The 17,287-nt window shown below is 36.5% G+C and overlaps 2 protein-coding genes across 3 annotated transcripts; one reads left to right on the top strand and one right to left on the bottom strand.

Moving 5' to 3' along the window:
- Positions 1-12,269: 12,269 nt before the first annotated feature.
- On the bottom strand, positions 12,270-17,200 carry LOC129574937 (arrestin domain-containing protein 17). 2 transcript variants are annotated; one of them, XM_055457625.1, is made up of 8 exons: positions 17,019-17,200; positions 16,175-16,513; positions 14,109-14,383; positions 13,934-14,026; positions 13,743-13,827; positions 13,314-13,600; positions 12,912-13,149; positions 12,270-12,819 (listed from the first exon to the last, which is right to left on the bottom strand). In XM_055457625.1, the coding sequence occupies exons 2-8, from the start codon at positions 16,287-16,289 to the stop codon at positions 12,665-12,667; spliced, it is 1,248 nt and encodes a 415-aa protein (XP_055313600.1). In that variant the 5' UTR covers positions 16,290-16,513; positions 17,019-17,200; the 3' UTR covers positions 12,270-12,664. The 2 variants fall into 2 exon arrangements, with proteins under 2 accessions (XP_055313600.1, XP_055313606.1); XM_055457631.1 differs by having other exon boundaries at positions 16,703-17,022.
- On the top strand, positions 14,920-15,952 carry LOC129574950 (uncharacterized). Its single transcript, XM_055457644.1, has 3 exons — positions 14,920-15,041; positions 15,103-15,157; positions 15,229-15,952. The coding sequence occupies exons 1-3, from the start codon at positions 14,982-14,984 to the stop codon at positions 15,570-15,572; spliced, it is 459 nt and encodes a 152-aa protein (XP_055313619.1). The 5' UTR covers positions 14,920-14,981; the 3' UTR covers positions 15,573-15,952.
- Positions 17,201-17,287: the final 87 nt, after the last annotated feature.

The following is a 17,287-nucleotide window of genomic DNA, read 5'->3' as shown; positions in this document are numbered from 1 at the left end:
GTGTTTCTCCCCATTCTAAACATATATGCCCACCGATCATCATTGCAAAAGCCAAACAAAAGAGCGACGATGTTATATCATTTGTTAACATAATTTAAGATCTCAACGCCTTCGATGCGATGCCAAAGCATCTATGCTGAAATCACGTTACAATTCGATCCGAAGAGTGTCTTGCTGTTCAATAATGGGAAACATAGCACTGTTTTATGTCCGCAGCCGATGAACAAATACAATATGCTGTGCAAAAGATGACCGATGAATTCGCCTGCTCTCGCGCTTTCGAATATTTAAATGTGCGCATTGCAAACGACTACACAAATCAATTGTAGTCAACAATTTTTGTTCTTCTTCTTCTTGTGCTCCCCTCGAAATGATGTGATGTGTTTACTCTTTAGCCCAACGTATTATCACAGCATATCCAAATGGAGTGTGGGTTAACAAATCGTAAATATTATCATGTCGAGTTTTGCGGGCACGCGTGAAAAAATATGTTTTTGTGCATTCGCACCATAAAACAATGTGTATTCTTTCAACTTTTTCGTTTGTTTTTTGTTTTTGCTGTTGATCTCTCTTGTTTTGTTCCTTTTTCGTTTCCACTACTAATCTTGTCATCTGCCGTGTAGTTGTTTTCTTCCTCTCTCTCTCTCCTTCTTCCTCTCTCGTCTGAATGAAATGTGGCAGCACGGAATGAGTCAAAACAACTGTTTACTGTAGCGCACATGCAAATCAAATCACGTCAAACCAAGCAAAACAAAAGAGATATTGAAAGTCAAATGAATATGGAGAAAGAGAGAGAGAGAGAGAGAGCGAACTGGTCAGTGGCGTGCGCGCATACAGAGGAGGATATGGACGAGCTATTCGCTATTCACATAGAGGCCACAATAATCAATATGAAGGCGTACCATCAATCGAACAGTCATTTGAGCCAATTCCATATCATTTCTATGGGATAAGTAGCTATTTCTCGACATATCCGCCGATAAATTTCTCTCAAATGCTCGTAGATTCGCTTCAACGCACATTTTCAGCATCTTAATAGGCAAAGTTATGTGCTTCTTTGGAATTTTAACAGCAAAAAAAATAATTTTTGTGAATTTACCGCGAAAAAAGCAACTGCTGCGAATGAGTTGTGTACGTTGTACACAGCAAATGCTCATGCTAGAACTCTAGTTATTTCCAAGCCATTCATTTTCATTGCTATTACTGTGTCTTGACCGTTTTGGAAACGGAAAACCGAAATGAAAAAGAAAAACGGCGCACACACAACGACCAAACATGTACGCATAGTGGAACGCCACATAGGGCCCACGCAATACACATTTCATTTATAATTTGTAGCCAATTTTCCATTGATGCTACAACCACGAATGATCTTTATGCAAAGTGAAATGAAATAGGAACAAAATGAGATACACACGGGATCTCTCCTTCCTCTGTCTCTCGTTCGCTAGATCTCAAACGCTGCCTTCCTCTGGTCTGCACACAACACGGTGCATGGCACATGTTCAACGTGCTGTCGAAAACGCGTTTCATTGCACATGCAAAACAAATCATTTCACGTTTACTCTAATCGAAGCAGTCGCATTTTGTTTGCCCGTGCATTACTCATTTGGTTGTGCGCGTTGTGCGCGGCTCGAATATTCGTCGCGCTGGCACAGCTAATGCCACAAACAGCAATTCATTTAACAAATATTGTAGTATGATGTGAGCAGGGAGCGTTATCTTCGCTGCTATTTTTGTATGTGGAGAAAGAGACGCGAACATTTGATGATCCTTATTTCGCACGGTAGACACTCACATTTGGATGACTGCAACGATATAATTTATGTTTTTACACCACGCGCGCGCGCATACACACTCGCTCACTCGCATCGGAACGATGACGACGACGACAACGGCAACGGTAACATCAGCACAAGACACGGTGTATTTCAAGAGAGGAAATCGTTGCACGAAACGATGAGTAATGCCTTGAATCGGCTTCCAAACGTGTTTATTAATTAGCAACATGATATAATTTTAGGTTTTCTGGTCTATCAAACACACCATGGCGTAGACGAAATGCAAGCCAAAGTCATTCCGGGCGTGCGCTTGCACAATCTTTACACACACTCGCTCACTTGATACGCCAACGACAAATGAAGAAAAAAAAAAGTAAAACAAAACAAAATTTACATGTTCAACGATTTATTTCCTCTTCTCATGGCATTTTGTTCGCCGTCAAAATAATTTGATCGAAACAACTTTTCGAAATTTAATGTTCAACAATTTGCGTTTTACAAACGGTTTGAGTTCGTTTTTTTTTTTTGTCAAACAAACGAACAATCAAAGGAAAACGATTGAAATAAAGAACCAATTTCAGCTTGACGACAACCCAACAAATCCGACATATTAACAAGTAGAGGAAAAAAACACACTGAGAATGAATTAGTGTGTGAGTGAGAGTGAGAGAGAGCGATGGAATAAAAATTATATGGTCCAGATTTTACAAACGTTTTTGATGCAAACAGGAAAACGACAATTCCACTCAAACTTAAAATTGCCTGTGTCTCGGTTTGTGTCTATTGTTAGCCATTTGCATACACAGTATAAGAAAAAGAAACCATTCCCATTGACAATTTGCATACAATTCTCGCATATATGTAAAAATATGCTAGCGATTTAAAGGGTGCGGCATACAGAGAGAGAACTATTTCGTCTTTGCCTTTTTTTATTGCATCATTTTCGTGTAATTTTTTTGTTGCCTGTAATTTTCGGCCGTTCATTGGACATATTAAATTTATGTTATTTTATTTTTTTATTTAATGTTAATTTTGTTTGAATTGGATGAAGAGAAAAAAACGCAAATCCAACCAAATGGAAACAGCTTCAAGACCTATCCATTGAGAGTTTTATTGCACTGGATATCGAATAGTTGCACGTATAAACACGACCGTGGACTATGCCTCTTTTTTTGCATGAGTATGTCACCAGTTTTTCTATAAAATGCCATGTTTTATCGGTGATACAATTTAAATAAAATTGTGAAGATGGACGAACTCCTTTGTTCGATCAGAATTGAAAATGCCTTGCATTTCATTGCTCAAAGAACAATTGATGAGGCAGTGCGTTGTATTTTTCAGTCTTAAGTAGCTCTCTGCGTAGATTGTCTATTTCTGTCGCCACTAGAACGAGGATCGTTCAATAAAATCGAATAATGGTTTTGTCTTATTGTTGAAGAGACCCACTGGTCGACCGTTCTGCAATATTAAGAGACGAAAAATAGCATCGGAATATCACTGGCTAAATGATATCTATTCAAAATACCTGCAATGCAAAACAAACGAGCCCACTGCCGATAAGCTTTACATGAAACAAATTGACTACTTGCTGATGCAGCTGATTGAAATTGATTTGTTTGCATTTTTTTATCATGTTAAAAATGTTAATCTGTAATTGCCATTTCATTTGGCTATGTGTTGCATTTGAACCTCCCAAGAACTCTTCGCGTTGCGTTTGTTCCACTGTATAATTAAAATGCACTTGCAACGGAATTCCGGCACCATGCGCTTCGGTAATGTGATAAAAACGTTGTCGGCGCCACTTTTTACTTCATACACAACGAACAAACATCGTTGAAATAAATGAAATTCAGGTAAATCGCTCTGCTACAATGAATGAAAATTTATTTTAATTAAATTAATAGACATTTCAGTTATCGGCTCCGAAATAAAGCGATTATGACTACCTCAAAGGCGGTCGTGCGATCCATGCAATGTAGACTGGTTTATTTGTTTATTTCTCTCTTTTTTTTTGTCTGAAAAGCGTAAAGTTCTGATTTCGCAAATCGCATCGTATCTATGAATTGGCTCAACAACGGTATGCATTAAAAATTAGCAGAAACGTTTGCAATAAAATACCACCAGGTTCTGACAGGCAAAACATTCGCTGTAACTCGATGCAATTGGCATATCTCTCGCGCTGTCGGTCGTTCGTTTGCATGAATGTCTTTCTATCAGTGTTTATCGAATTTGTATGTGAGTGTAGAAAAAAAGGCCATTGTTGGCCTTGTAAAATGTGTGTGTGTGGCGCACTGAACACCGATCCCGACTCAAGCATATATGCATAGGATGCGAACAAGAATTCGACTTCAATGTGATAGCAATTTAGATTTAAATAATCCCAATATTTATTGGTTGTTGCATGCACGCGTGCGCTCCTCCGAAGATAAAATGGAACAACATTTTATGCTCTCGCATAAATTTGTCATCGGAAGTGTTGAGATGTCGGCACTTCTTTGCATTTTATACCATTTTCCCAACCCATAATAATGCCTGACAACTTTTCGCGCAATACGAACGAAAAAAAATATCAACAACAACGCGCAACGGCATTGAAAAGAACACAAACCGAATCATCTGAAGTAACACAATCTGTTATTCTTCGTGGATGGTTATTTTTTGGTCGATCTGTTGCTTTGCGCACGCCGAACGAACTTGAAAGACAACCATAAAATATTAATTTCCATAAAATATAGAGTACCGTTTGATTGCTGCCATCGGTTTGTGCTGCCATCGAAATTAAATGTGCATAAATTTGAACCGCTATAAAGACGATTCGTAACTCCGTACCGATCCTGTCAAGTCCCCATTACCTTTCACATGTTGAAGCTTCTTTCGTCGATGCAAACAATTCGAACGAATTCCAAACTGAAACACTCAATTTTTATTCGATTATTCGAAAAATCCATAACCATTTCAGTTTTGTTTGGTCCGATCGAAGTGGCGATCGTTTTGTTTTTGGGCAAACTGTAAATTTTGCATGACGCATAAATATTGCATGAAAATATGTCGACGGCAAAAATTGAATTTTATTTCATTTTCATATCATTTGGCTCATAAATTACGACCCAATATTTGTTTCACGCAATTTCACGCCAAGACACAAAGAAATTGACTTTTTTCACAATTTTATTGCCAAAGACCGTGCTTTTAACCCAGTTTTGCTTGTTTTGATCCTCCCGAAAATACACGTCGTATAAATCGTTTTGAAAGACATTAAATCAGTTGAAATGACGGATGGCGCCGCGAAGAATGCATTTTTTTTCGACCTCTTTGCTTTTTGGAAGGAAATTTCGCGATCGATCGAAATAATTTTTATGATAGAAAAATGTTTATTTTGAACTTTTTATTCCTTTTTTTTCAAGTTTTTAATGCAAACAATGCGTCATCCATTCCAATATTAATCAAGACCTAACAATACTGTATGCATTTTGCCGATAAATACAGTAAATCCAAGGGAGAAATCACTCAAAAGTAATACCAAATAGAGAAGTAATACCTCAGTTATTTCTAGTAATAACTCTGGTATTACTTTTGATATTTCTATGAAAAAAGTAATACCGAAAAAAAGTAATATCCAAGTAATACCAAGTAATACTGATCAATAGAAGTAATACACCTGGTATTACTTTTGATTTGTACGGAAAGTAATACCAAGTAATACCATTTATGTAAAAGTAATACCTAAGAGTGATTTGCCCCTCGAGTAAATCTCCCACATAATTAGTTGATTTTTGTAGCAGCGAAACATTTTCATTTCGTCCGCTTTGAGTTGTTGTTATTTTTTGTTTGTTTTCCTCTTCTTCTTCTATTTTCGGTCTTCGATTAGCTTCAGTGTTAGTAATTGTGTTGAAGCGATTTAATCGTCCGTCGATAATTCTAGTATCAATTTGCATTTTGTGCCTGATTGTTGAATTGTGATGATATTGCGGCTTGTGCGGCCGATGTTGCCGCCTGTCGAACACCTTGATTACGCAAAAACTCACTTGCAAACTCGGCCTGTGCTTTGTCCATGCTCACTTTGTCCGATGACCGATAGATCGCTTGAAAACCGAAAATTCAATACGAAACGATTTAACGCATTCTTTTTCTCGTCAGCAGTCTTTCTAGAGAATATGCGCACATCGCATATTTTGCCGTGATTAACATTTTTTTTCGCTTGCCTCATTGATTATTGCATCGTTTCGTTTTATTTTTTAATGAATAATTTGCTGCTCGGTTTGCATGATCGAAATTTGAATCCACTTGTGCACACAAAACAATAAAAAAAAGCATGAAAACCAGAAGAGGAAAAAACCTGCAACGCAAGTTAGTCAGCGTGCACCGAAAATTGAAACACAAGACGATGATGTGTTTGAAGATGTAGGTCGTCTACCGAAACTACGACCAAAATTGAAAACGGTGAAAAAAGAGCAGCCGCAAATATGCAGAAATATTTATTTTTCCCAAAGAAGCCTAAAATATTTATTTAAATGTTTTTGTTGCCCTGGAAATGACGAATGCCGCAAAGATTGCCTTTTCTTTTCGACCACTTCGCTTTTTGGAAGGAAATTTCGCGATCGATCGAAATCGAATCGCGATTTCAATTAGTCATTCCAAGGACTCGGGTTTCTACGCATGTTTTTCTTTCCACTTTATATGTAAATCCAAGCCAATTACGGCATTTGCATTTGTTTTTTCAAAAACAGAAAAAAAGGGATAGAATGGGCAATAACTGGTCGTTAGTTTGCATTTCCAAATTCATAGGTCTATGCGAATGGCAGTCAATTCCACGAAAACAGTCGTTATTCCGAGTCGATCATCATCATACGGAATAGCTACCGCAGCAGGTATTTTGTTGGAAAACAAATGAAAATGATGCTAAAATAAATGGCTAAAGACGATTGTTTTGCATAGTAATTTTTTGATAAATCAGTAGAGAGAGAGAGAGAGATGGAGAAGAGTGAACAGAAGAAAAAAACACCAGAAGTCATACGGTTTTGAACTACTGTCTTGGTTGCCCTTTGCCTGTGCACAAAATCCATTAAAAATTCAGTCAAAGTACATAAATATGTTATGCGAATCCATTTGCAATGTAATGTGTGTGTGTTGCCGCCGAGTGCATTATTGAATATTGAAATTTATTGATTGCGATAGTGTAAGTAGTAAAGATAGTTTTGTGGTTTTCTAACGGTGTGCGAGAGCGCGCGCACTGCGCGTATATCGCGAATTGCAAACGGAGGACGGGCCGATGCGAGATATGGACAAAACAATGGGTTTTTAAGTAGATGGAGATTTCATAAATAAATGTGCATTTTGTGAATTGAAATTGTTCATTGATGCGCTCGCGGTGAATTCCAGCCAAAAGATAAGCTGGCCGAGAGCGCGGCTTCATGTGTGATGTTAAAAGTTGTTTTCCTTTTTATTTGTTTTCAAACAGCCGCAACTGTGCTCAACTCAATGAAAGAGTAATTGTTTGGAGCAGAAAATAAAAACAAAAATATGAAACCACGTGGAAAGCATGTTGCATTCGCTAAAAAAGCGTCTATCTGATGGTATGACTCACGACGCCGCTACACGTAACACATCGCCGTTGCCAGTGGTTGCAAGGCGATGCTCTGTGTTTTTCACACTCGGGAATTTATTCATGATTGAAATGATTGTCTCAATGGATTTGAACCAAACTTCCAAATGTGTGCTCGCACAGTGATATAGTCGAAATCTATGTCTCGGTCGTTCAGTTCATTTGATGCTAGGCAATCGGTGCGTAGGAATTTTTTTCCCCGATTCAAAATTACTAGTGAAGCACGATTGCAAAAGACCTCGATCAAATATTTGTGAACATTGTGCAAATTTCTGCGAATCAAACCGATAAGATACAGTTACAAAAATACGAAACGTTCGACAGTAAGAAAAAACCACCAGTTCGAATGGAACTAATGACATTTTTATTCTCTTCATTTCACGCCTCAGCTCAATAAAAATGATATTTTAAAAGTGTTTGGGTCCTTTTAAACGCCATACGTGTTCCATGATTGTAATTTATCGCAGGAAATCTTGAAATCCATCAAGAGCGTTATAGACTCTTTTCTGCTTCTTCTGCGCCAGTAAATTTGTGGTCGCGTAAATTTTACGCGAACAAAACGATGCCAAGCAAATGCATGACCGCCCACCCCATTCGATACAATAGTTCGTAAATTGCGTTTTTATTATTACCGAAATTAAATTGTGCACCAAATCGATGATGGTGTCGGTTTACAAGTGAAAATGTGCAACAACTTCATTCATTTCTTCATGTGAGTGCGCAAAATTTATTGCAGCTCTTAAATTTCTCGAGCATAAAATTGGCCGCGAATAATGCATTTAAGTGCCTAAGTATAATAAAACTGTTTGGTGCGCCGTGCATTTTGCCGTATAGTCGGTTGTATGCATGCAAAGGTGGTTTATCAATGAAAAGGCGGGCGCTTCGAAAACAAAACGTAATAAAATATGTTGAGCGCATTCGGGTTTTTTTTCACTTCGTTCGTGTTCGATATATATTTGTATTTTCTTTTATTAATGGAATGAACAAGAGAGTAAAAAACCGAATCTACTTTTGGTGGACTTGATTTATTTAAATTTCATAAATTTCAATTTATCGATCAATTTTAGACAATTTATTGCTGTCCCTTCGTTTTATTGCATTGGCTCGATTACAAAATCAGGTATCAAAACTCATTGTAGAGCATAAGATTAAGTGCACTGTGGCTGGGTTGGCTGTTGTTGTATTATTTGATCGCCATTCAAACCCATTTACCTCAATCAAAACAGATAATTCGACACACTCATTTCATGATAGATCATAATAACATGCTTCGGATCAATCAAATTGATTTTTATGACATCCAAAATAAACGATTCAATTAATTCAATTCTAAATCGCTTTTCAATGGGATTTTTGAACTCCTTTCACTAGCGGAAGACACAAGCATTTGTATATGGCATTTGTCATGTTGTTGCACTGCGCTAGTACCACACGCAAGCTAGGGAACAAGAGTATTAATTCAGTAGCAGAAGCTCGGCTTTTACTAACCAATGCCATTTAAAATACATTGAAGAAGATCGGATTAGATTTCCACTTAAAAATGTGAACTTTTTTTCACTTTGCTCTTTCTTTGAACAGCAATGGTTATGCGCCTTGACAAATTGATGACATCAATTGCATCGTATGAAAAAAACGATTCTCAAAAATGATGCCTTGACTCGATCAAGATAACAAAAAAGTCTATTTTTCTCTTACCTATAAGTAGAAATAAATGTTATAAATAAAATTCAAGTATCAAAAGTTAAGTGCCGCTATAGAATATGGATAGTATGTATCTTGGATACTGAACTAAATTCCATGATCAAAATTATTCAAATCATCATTCTCCTTCGCATAATCATTGGAATAGCTAAGTTTTTGCGCACAACAAACGTTGCGGCAATAACAATTTCAAGTGTTAAAACGATATCGATGCTCTGTTGACATGGGGTTCAGCGTGATTTCCTTGGAATTAGAAGCAACAAAAGAAAAAAGTGATTTGATCACAAAACCACGTTGGAATGGAGAATTGTGTATTGTTTGTAGTTCGTGATCAGATAGCCTGTGGCAATAGCTGCATTGTTAGAAACGGTATGATGCTTGCAGTAAGTGATCAACGTATCAAAGCACAATGGGAGATTTGGTGTTTCAATTGGTGACTTCAGACGCAATCGAAACGAAGTCAAAAAGCGCACGTATCGGCATGCCAAACAGCCCGCCCGATAAATAATCCACATTTTTGTGTGTGTGTGTGTGTCTCGATAAGTCTTAATGCTGAGGTTAAACGAAGGGCATCGCCAATTTATGGCGGTGCCATTATGAAATTGTGAGAACTCAATTGAATTTCTGCATTGAAAAAAGAATTGAGTTTTGCGGAACAGCCACATCGAAGTGTTTGAAGCATTTCGTTCAATTGATTTTAACAAGATCGATTGGCGTTATTGTAATTGGTAATGAGTTTGTTGTCATTAATTGAAAAATTACTGTCAATACCGATTTCAGTGGAAAGGTTTGGCTGTGCGCTCACAGCCTTTCGCATTTAATGTCATAAAATTTAACTACCGAAATACACAAAATGTATGCAAGTGTTAATTTCGATTTACGTGTAGGCGCTGCATCGATCGATAAAAGGCATTATTTATCGACCAGCCAATTTTCAATCCGTCCAATTCTCGTCAATCTGCTGATTGCTTGATGTAAACATTCACATAAAATTCCGCCGCGATGGAGAAAACAACACACACAAACATAAAAAGAAGTGCTAACAAATCGCACTATCGAATCGGTTACGCTGGTTCATTACGATTTACCGCAGAAACCATAAATATTTAAATGAATCCGAAGCGAGAAAAAAAATCAATCACGCCTTCTCCGAAATCCAATCTCCGAAGAGCTCTCTCTCCCGCTGCCAACGATAACAACCAAATACATACACACACACAAAGAGTGCGTCACTTTAAATGTTGTGCTTTTTTTCGGCACTCTCCTCGAATTTTTAATGTAAATTTTTATATCCAGTGGAAAGGCGTATTTTTTTACGCCGCAATTATGTGTCATTATTAAATTACTACATGTGTCGATTGTAATCGACCATGTTATTTTTCTGTAATATTATTTATTGGAAACGCAAATACGCTCACGTATATCGATCGATCCGAGGTACTCGACAAAACCACATTAAATTGACCAAAAACGAAGTTTACCCAATTACCAACTTTTTATATCATTTAGCTTATGAACTTGACTGCTTTTGTTGCTGCTTTTTTTCTCGCAATTTATTAAAAGGAGGCAAATCAAATTAAAGTAAATGAGGTTGAGTTATTTATCGATTCACTTGTAGCAACTAAAATTCTTTCATCTCTTCCATCACAGTCAAAATATGGACAGTGATTGTCTTACTTGAATTGGAAGATTTTTTAAATTACATTTTAATTCAAAGAAATTGTTTACGTTGAACATTTCGATAAACTGAAGGAGATCAATTACCTTATGTGGTTTAAGCGACTGATCAAAAGGAGTAAGGCTTTGATTCATGTGAAAACGCCTGCAAGTTGTCTATACTATATGAATGGTAGAATACACTTATTACAACAGCTAGCAAAACAACCTTGGTCTTATGGCGAATATCACTGATTCATTCATTCAAAAAATTATAATTATCAATGATTAATAATGGAAAAGGCATAAAATCATCACTCAATATTGACTTCATTTGGATTTGAACAATTGAAGCCAAATACGAATGTGTTTGTATTCAGACAAAATCGAAGTATTTCAACTGAAATTCGAATCTCTGTTTAAAGTACACGATGGTGAGTGTCACCGATTCAAATCATTTTTTGGACATGAAATCGGAATGTAGTTGCTCAGTTAGTTCAGCGGCGCCCTCTTGCGTCATACAATTCTATCGTTTGACTCTGACACTTCAGCTCAATGTTGGTATTTGTAAATACATAATGAATTCACTTTCCATTTTCGTTATATCATATGTTACTGTGAATTGCAAAAATAAAAGCAGGAAACGAATTATGAGAAATGCTTGCATGAATTTCACTCTAATTGAAAACTGGTTTCAATCATAAAAATATGAATAAAAAAATAAGAGGAATGATTCTTGGCCGGATATGCTATGTTTATCTATTATTATTTAGAAAAGATGTTAGAATCAAGGTGATCGTCTTCAGAACAAATCAAAATGAAACTCATTTCCTTTGTGTTTTCTTGTTTACTTTCGAGAATGACAAAGCTATATTTGAATGTATTTAATAGATTGTACAAAAAATACAAGTAAAAAAATTGTCCTCCCAACCGAAAAATCATATAGATACACAAAAAGCTGACATAAAAACGCAATCCTCTGGACAAAACCATCGAGGATGCGTGCGAAGAGATTAAAATTCATATGTGTATACGTAGGTAACTATTTATATTTTGCGCCTAACCAATTTTTAGTGTTGCCAGATGCAAACTGGAACTTCCATTGGAAAATTTGACATTTTTTAGGAATAAATACGTTGACAGATCGAAAAAAAGTTTGCCCCTTTGGTTACACCAGCCCTTCAAAGTGTGGTCCTACCCCATTTTCATACAAAAAAAAGTTTTGACGAGTTAGCCATACTGAGCACCTTCTGAGGACAACTTGAACTGCCATTGTGTTGCTTATTGATTGTGACTAACAAACACATAATTACTGGGATCCGGCCATACTTATTGTCTTCACAATGGCAATGAGTAAAAATCCCTAAAATTTCCCATACAAATGGACCTCACTTTGAAGGGCTGGTGTAACCAAAGGGGCAAACTTTTTTTCGATCTGTCAACGTATTTATTCCTAAAAAATGTCAAATTTTCCAATGGAAGTTCCAGTTTGCATCTGGCAACACTAAAAATTGGTTAGGCGCAAAATATAAATAGTTACCCTCGTATAGTATATTTTTAAAGCACATTATTTCAATTAAAAACATAAATTTTGTTTAAATTCAAGCCACTTGGATAGAAAAATTTGTGCGTATGACGATTATGTTTCATATTTTGGAATTGATTGGTATGTGTGTAGGCCACGTGATTTCATGTTTTTATTTTTTGTTTCGTTAATTGAGTTCGTATCTCTACTCGTTGCTACTATGTTATAATATCAATTATTGTTATGTTCCATGTGTGCAATGTTGTTCCTATTTATTTTTCCCTTTCTTCTTCATCTTCAGGATTGAATCCCACGTTCGAGCTGCATTCTCATTTGAAATGTTTGAAAATTGGTCGCGGTTTACGGTAGATTAGCAGATAAGCTGGTTGATACGGTTATTTATTGTGGTTTTGGTGCAGTTGGAAGAGTTTGTCCCGCGTAAACGGGATATCTCGGAGCGAATTGATCCTGACCACCAGCAAATCGAGTGTGTTGAGAATCGTTCTTATCAACGATATTGGCACGGTATTCTGACTCTGCATACGATGGTGGTGCTGTTTGGAAAATAAAGTGAGTTATTCGATTGAATAGGTGGAAAATGTGAAAATATCGAATGAAAATTCAACAGAAATCGAATGACACTTACGAATCGATGGATACAAATTCCATCCGGCCGTATTCGAATCACCTGGTGGACTAGCTGGAGAGACTGGCTGAGTAGGTGCCTGTGATGGATCTTGAACTGGTTGAGATGGTTGCTGCTGTGGCACATCTGTATACGGTGCCGTGTTCGGCAATTGTGTCGTTGCCAACGGAACGGTGCCCAAGGTGATTGGTAATTTTCCTTCCAAATCGCGATGAGCGCCAGACACATTCAACTCAATCTATATTCGAATTGATAAAACATATAATTGGATACGGATTTTTTCTTGTTTTCCGCGGCCATTTTTAGAATGTTATTGCGTTCAATTTTCTTATGAAAAATAAACCACTTCAATTTAGTTAAAACAAACACTTGATACGATATTTTTTTCCAAGTACAACCCACCTTCAACTCATAGTCCAAGTCAATGATTCCGCAGTTAATCAAATTGGATGGTGGCAACGGAGGGATTTCGATGTTTTGTTGCCAATTCTTCGAACTGTGCCCATCAACTGGGCCAACGGATATTTCAGCGATTGTCGTTTTCTCTTTTTTCAAGTCGCGACGCGGAGAGTTTGTCTTAAAAACAACCGTTTTGCGCAAAATGACGCGAAGCCGATCCACTTTGATGTTACTGGCGTTGTTGATTTCGGCCGAAATCGGAATTGATTGACCAGGAACATAGCCACCAGCTAGACAAACAAATTAATAGAAATAATTAAATTTATTTCAAATGTGGGCGTCAAATAAATATCTGCAAATGAATATTTGCATTGATTTGGCCGACGGTAAAGAAATTCCGTCATTCACTGAGTTGAAGATAATAATAGATACCGGGTATTGTAACATCAGCTTCGAGTGGTCCGGATTTACAGCAGAAGCAACAGAACGTTTTTTCAAGGCTCAATCGCATCGGTTCCTATTCGGATGGAAAAATGTACAAAATAATCAAATCGGATTAAACGATTAATCTTCCAAAAAAAAAAATGATAAAACGACATTCGGATTAAAAAATTTCAACACACCTTGAGACGAGCATTTTGGTTCAAATCCAATGGTGAAATGACGGTAAATGCCATTTTTGTATCTTGGTCGAATTTCCATGGTCTGTCCAAAGTCTTGACAAAAAGAAAATTGTAATTATTAAAACGTTGTTAATTATTTAACTATTAATCGATTCATGTATGTAATTTTTCTTACCACTTTGATGGTGTATCGAACGTGGCCGAATTCGCCCTCATACGATGATGGAAGATTTTGCGGTAGGACACAGGTGAACGGATAAGTGTGTTCACCAGCCGGCAAATTGATTTCAGCGCCATTCTTAGCGCCCAACAAATAATAATGATTCTCAAAATACTCCTCGTGACCGGTCAATTCCTCGGTTTCATCATGCTCTTTACCTTGATCGTCGCGAACCTTCTTCGTCTCACTCCAACTTGTGTTGGCCTCGCCCAAAAATCGAATGATGATACCTGCAAGTCAATTATAACGATGAAAAGATGTTGAATGTTGTGTGCACTGTGCATGTCAACTGCAAAACATAAGTCTAGACTTTTGCCAAAATAATATCGAAAAATGGTGTTGATTCTTTTTTTTGAATGTTATACATTTTGGCTCTTAACTTGAAACAACAGATCAAATAAACACATTCCCAAATGTGCTATGTCAATTACAGGTCCACTTTGAATCACCCTCCTGGAGTTGTTTCAGAAATGATATAAATTGTTGCGTTTGTCGTAGAAAAAAATATTTATATTCGGTTGAATTCGATTAAATGATGTCTTTTGTCGAAATTAAAACAATTTTGATGCAAAGCAATTTGTATTAAAAATTCCAAATAAAAAATATGCGAAAACTATGACGCATTTTGTACGTGTAGTTCGAAGAACAAGCCTGAAAAATGCATGAAAAACATTTCATTTTTCTAGTGTTACAATTCGGTGAAATTCCACACCGGTGCTATAAATTGTCCGAATCGAGGGGAAATCGAAACAAATTGTCGTATTACTTGGAACTGACTAGTGACAACGAATCGGAAACTGAAGTGAAAGATAAATACTGTGGTTCAATATGAAGATTATTTTGATAACATTCGCTGTGTTTTTGTGTGGCAACATCCATGCATCGCAGGTGATGTAAAAGTGTCTCGTATTTTACTTCAAATGTTGTGTTAATTTTTTGTGAATTTTAGGCCACAGATTTTGATGACTTTTTCAAAGGATTTTTTAATACGCCCAGTGTTAACAGTAAATTAAACTGCTCCATGTGACAAAATGAAATTTCTTTCAACTTAGTTTTTCTATCTAATCTTTTTTAGTCTTCGAATCTGCATGTAATGCCAAAGCGCACGTATGCGCCCAAACGGGAGGAAAATTGTCAATGGAAAGTGTTCAATCTAATTCTGATGATAATTACAAAATAACTATGCTGGATTCAAACACTCTTGAAGTGGTCGACAGAAATAGTGGGCAAAGATGGCAAGTGACCCCAACACAAAATCCACTCAACCCATCTGGTAAAGCCCTCAATGTAAGAGAATATACAAAGGGAACCTTTAAATTAGACGCAATAGCCACGAAAAACTTGCCCATTCTCACTTACTACGCCGGATTTGATACCACCGATGGTGATGTGTCCTATAACCTGTGGACTTCTATCTAAATAATCGATGTTCGTATGAGCTAGTGCATTTTATTCGGAGTGGTTTATACGATTCCAGTGTGATTGAATTCACTATCAAATGCACTAGCAATATAAGAACCAATCCCCATGTATTGAATAAATAATTCAAAACAAATCAAAACCGCATTTTATTTCCTCACTTTTAATTGGAATAATTATCGGTACGACCCAAAGATCGTCTCATTAGATTCTAAAAATTAATTTTCTGGTGATTTTAAAATGAAGAGATATTAAAAAGATGACAGTGCAAACTCTTTTCCATGTAAAATAACAAATTCTGATAAGCGAAATTTGGATTAATCCACACAGAGGTTGTCTTAAAATTCTTGATTGCTTAAACCCAACAAAAAAAGTTCAAAGCAAACAAGTTGACGAAAAAAATCGGTTTGTAAACATGTGCTGTATTTTATCAGTAAATAAACCGCATCTGAATCACCGAACGAAGAAAAAAACAAATTACTTTTAATATCATTCTGACAAATGGAATTCTTTGAGTGTTGCATGCCTTTTTCGGTCGAAATTTAATTGAATTTCATTTGATTACCATCAATTGAATGTGCAAAAGACAACGTTGTACGTACCTCGAATGGTTTTGGGTGAATTGAGTGCAAGTTTCACTTGGCCATTTAATGTTTGGCCAGCATAATAAGTATTCCATGGATTGTCCAAAGTGATTTCACAGTCTTGCAAACCCATTGTTCGTTGTTGTTCACACTTCCTTTAAATTTTCGTTGTCAAAAAAATCAAAATTTGCAGGTACTTTGAAATCTACAGGCAAAAACTTGATGTTTGCTGATGCTGTGTTAAGTAGTTGTCTCGTATTTTTATGCCGCACAAATATTTTCAATTCAATACATGTACAATGTTATGACGTCATCACTCGTTAGCCGACCGCAACATCCCAACAACAACGGCAAAATCTGTGAAAAAGCAAAAACTCGCTCTGAACACTTATGTCAATCGACAAAAAAATGAAGCTACAGAATATAATGATTCCAATTGGAAGAAAAACATCAAAATTCCTAATGGCTATGTTTTTAGCACTGTCTCAGCTGATTAGATGGAGTGTTTTGAAACGAATGAGTGCCACAAATGCAAATTCTACGCGCCTCACAAATGTCATAATAATCGACATTCAGACACATAAATTCCGATCCACTGTTCGAATAGTTCTTCAAATTTCTTTCTCTGTCGATGAAAATTTAGCTAAAAACATGTTCTATTTTTATGCAACATCGACATAATAGTTAATTATGTATAAAAATATTTGCACTTGAAATCAAAAGAAAAGAGAGAGAGAAACTTCGAGATGGATTTTTAAACAATCATCGAAATTGTGTATGTCGCAATTTTTCCAGCAAATAAAATACAAGTTTATCGATTGTTGATGGCAAAATATGAACGAGAAAAAAAATAAACACACACCCAAATATTCGTATGAGCGCTTGAAAAAATATGTAAAACCTCTTGAATCACACTTTCAACCAAATAAATTCTAAAGGCACACTGAACCGATTCGTGTTGTGAGCGAGTTGCTTTTGATATCGTATTGAAAGTTATCGGAGCAACATGAGAACGGCATACATTTGAATGTGTTCCAACATACACACTCATTTAGAAATCGGCTTTAAAATAGCGCTACGTGTGTTTGTGTCAAACAGAGACATTCCTATGGATAGCGCACGCACACACAG

This window comes from Sitodiplosis mosellana, unplaced genomic scaffold (genome assembly GCF_009176505.1).
Source record: "Sitodiplosis mosellana isolate CC-2019 unplaced genomic scaffold, AAFC_SMos_1.0 Smas_scaffold_1, whole genome shotgun sequence".
Lineage (NCBI taxonomy): Eukaryota > Metazoa > Arthropoda > Insecta > Diptera > Cecidomyiidae > Sitodiplosis > Sitodiplosis mosellana.
Note: the sequence above shows the minus strand (reverse complement) of the source record. Positions and strands in the feature narration are given on the sequence as shown.